The sequence below is a fragment of the Frankliniella occidentalis genome, unplaced genomic scaffold, assembly GCF_000697945.3.
Source record: "Frankliniella occidentalis isolate FOCC.00 unplaced genomic scaffold, Focc_3.1 Scaffold166, whole genome shotgun sequence".
NCBI lineage: Eukaryota > Metazoa > Arthropoda > Insecta > Thysanoptera > Thripidae > Frankliniella > Frankliniella occidentalis.
In genome coordinates this window covers 446,835-449,334 of record NW_026267292.1, presented here as the reverse complement: position 1 = coordinate 449,334, position 2,500 = coordinate 446,835, and the positions used below count along the sequence as shown (strand labels likewise).

The window sequence follows — 2,500 nt, the reverse complement described above, 5'->3', positions numbered from 1 at the left end:
GGGCATGACCCTTCTCCCCTCCTCCTCCAATCTCTTCTCTCTCTCTGCGAGCGCTATACGGCACGCCAATTTGCTATATACACTTGCAGCAGCAGTAGCCACTTTGATAAGAAACATCGATCACTTTGTGCCGCCGCGCATCGCTCGCCTCGCCGCCAAAGGCCCGACCCTGCTGTACGACCCGACCCGACCCCGGATGTAGTGCAACGACCCGGTAAAAAGTAAACAAATCCACGCTCTCGATGATGCTCGCTCCTGCCGAGTCGGGGGCTATGCGATGCGCCCGTACCAAGCACCTAGAGAGTGATGGAGTAGAGGCAGAGAGAGCAGACGCTCATCTGAAGCTCGGGGTGCGTGCCCACTGTCCTCGCGCACAATCACCATCATGTTGCTCTAAGGCGACCTTCACGACGGCGTGCACCAGATGCACCACCAGCTGCTGCTGCCTTCATCATCGTCATACCGACATGGTACACTTATACTCACTTGTTCGGCACGGCGCGTACTCGGAGAACTTGGAGAAGCCCTCGCGGGACACCCAGCAGGTGCCCACCGGGTCCTTGCGGTTCACGGCCTTGGCGAAGTAGACGTAGCGCGGGGCGCACGCCTGCAACAGGGGAGAAAGAAACATTAGCTTTGAACGCAAGGAATACAACGACAGCATGCAGCATGACAGGACTGCGAGCATCAAAGATGCATCGTTCGAGTTTGCCATATGGGATCGTCCAGAAAGTACGTCCGTTTCTCTCAGATTCATTCGGCAAAATATGGGAGCTCCGCGCCTGCGAGGCACAAGGTAGGCCACCCCGCAGTACACGGCTGCACTGTAGGCTGGATGTTGCCTACTGATCAGGCGCTATGGGACCTTGCATAGGCTTAACTAACTTAGCATGTTCGTAACGGCGATTAACGGACGGACTTTCTGGATAATCCCTATGCTAACGGAGTCTTTTGATTTCCCCGTGACTTCAGCATGACGAGTCCGAAGCACGACATTTTCCTGACCATCATTCAGGAACCCGACTTTAATGTTGCGTCGCTAACCCTATGGGGCAGGCCAAGGAAGGGGATTTGGGAGAGGTGGAGGTGGCCGGGGGCAAGGAATACTGGGGAGAAGGCTTTCAGGTTGAACGCGGCTAATTTTAGCCCCGGCTCAGGGGAGACACGACAGGGGGGCCGGGGGGCGTAAGGTGTTGGGAAGGGTGGCCGCGCCGCCGACGGCCGCATCCATGCTGAGAGGGTTCCACGTAGAGTTAGTGACAAGCCCAAGCACTACTTCGAACCACGCCCCGCACGCCCCGCGCGACACTACGGCACGACGACGACGGTGACCGGGCGGGGGGATTTGTGTCCTTTTGTCGAGCTTTTTCTGACTGCGACGCGGGCGTCGGGATGCATGCAAGTCCTCGAACAAGTCCCCCTCCCGCGCGGGCTGCTGCAAGAGCAAGGGGCCCGCCTGCGCCACTACTACAAGTACTGCATCGAGACGGGGGAGCAGCAGCGGGCAATAGGGAGCGGAGCTAAGTTTATTGCCTTTTGACTTTAGAAAATTTCTCTCATGGCGAGTTATTTTTCTTTGCCGCCCCTTCCGAACCACCAGGAGGGGGAGGAGGGCGGTGGCACGAGCCGAGTCCATATACCCGTGAACACACACGGCTCGTACAAACAAACACGTGCGTGGCGCACGCGCGCAGTGCCCCCCACCCGACAACCTCCCGCGCCCAGGTCAGACATCGGCCCCATCAGACGAAATCACTTTTCCGGCACGTTTTCCCCAGAGTGTTTTCCCGTTTTTTTACGGGACCGGAAGTGACACACCCCCTCTCTCCATACATTTGCCATCCTTTCGGTCATCGTAAAAGCGGCAAAAACCGTCTGGGTCGGTCGGTCGGGGCACACGCTGCTGGCAGAGCGGGCCGGCGGCGGGCGGCGGGGACCCTCCGAAGAGCGAGTCGCCGTCCGTCACCGCCTCGCGGCGCAAAACCAATCAATCAATTAACATTTTTGTGCGTCGATCAGCGAGACAATGCCCGCCGCACACACAAGGCACACACCCGACACACACGCACACCGGTTGGTGAGCTCGGCCTGGACGGGGCGGAAGTAGGGATTTAAAAGTCAGAAAGTGTTCACGAAAAAAAAATTCACAAAAGATGAAAATGTTTTCAGAAAAAAATAGAAAAAAATGGAACGTTTCGGGATAGAATTAAAATAAAAAAAATATTCTTGTAATTTCTTCCAAAAATGTTTTTACGGCATGTTTTAATTACTAGGCGGAAGATGCGCCACTCCGCGCTCGTCGACGCCATGCTGCTCCTAGGCCTTCACAGCTTCGGAGGACGAGGCTCAGATCTCGCTCAACTACCTCCTCCCACAACAATCTCGTCCAGCTCCCCCTGAACGAGTCCGCGTATGGCATGGCGCTTGGCGGCGTGGCCCACACCACCACACCGCGACCTCCTCACCTCCAGGAGGACAATGGCGTCAGAGACAATGGGCC

The 2,500-nt window shown here is 56.8% G+C and overlaps 1 protein-coding gene across 2 annotated transcripts in view; it reads right to left on the bottom strand.

Annotated features, from left to right (window-relative positions):
* The window catches only part of LOC113212694 (integrin alpha-PS2), an 85,807-nt gene that overhangs the window by 13,800 nt on the left and 69,507 nt on the right, over positions 1-2,500 (bottom strand). For both annotated transcript variants that reach the window (XM_026431493.2, XM_052271541.1), the window contains exon 4: positions 487-607. In XM_026431493.2, the coding sequence (XP_026287278.2) occupies positions 487-607 (121 nt within the window). The remainder of the gene's footprint in view (positions 1-486; positions 608-2,500) is intronic.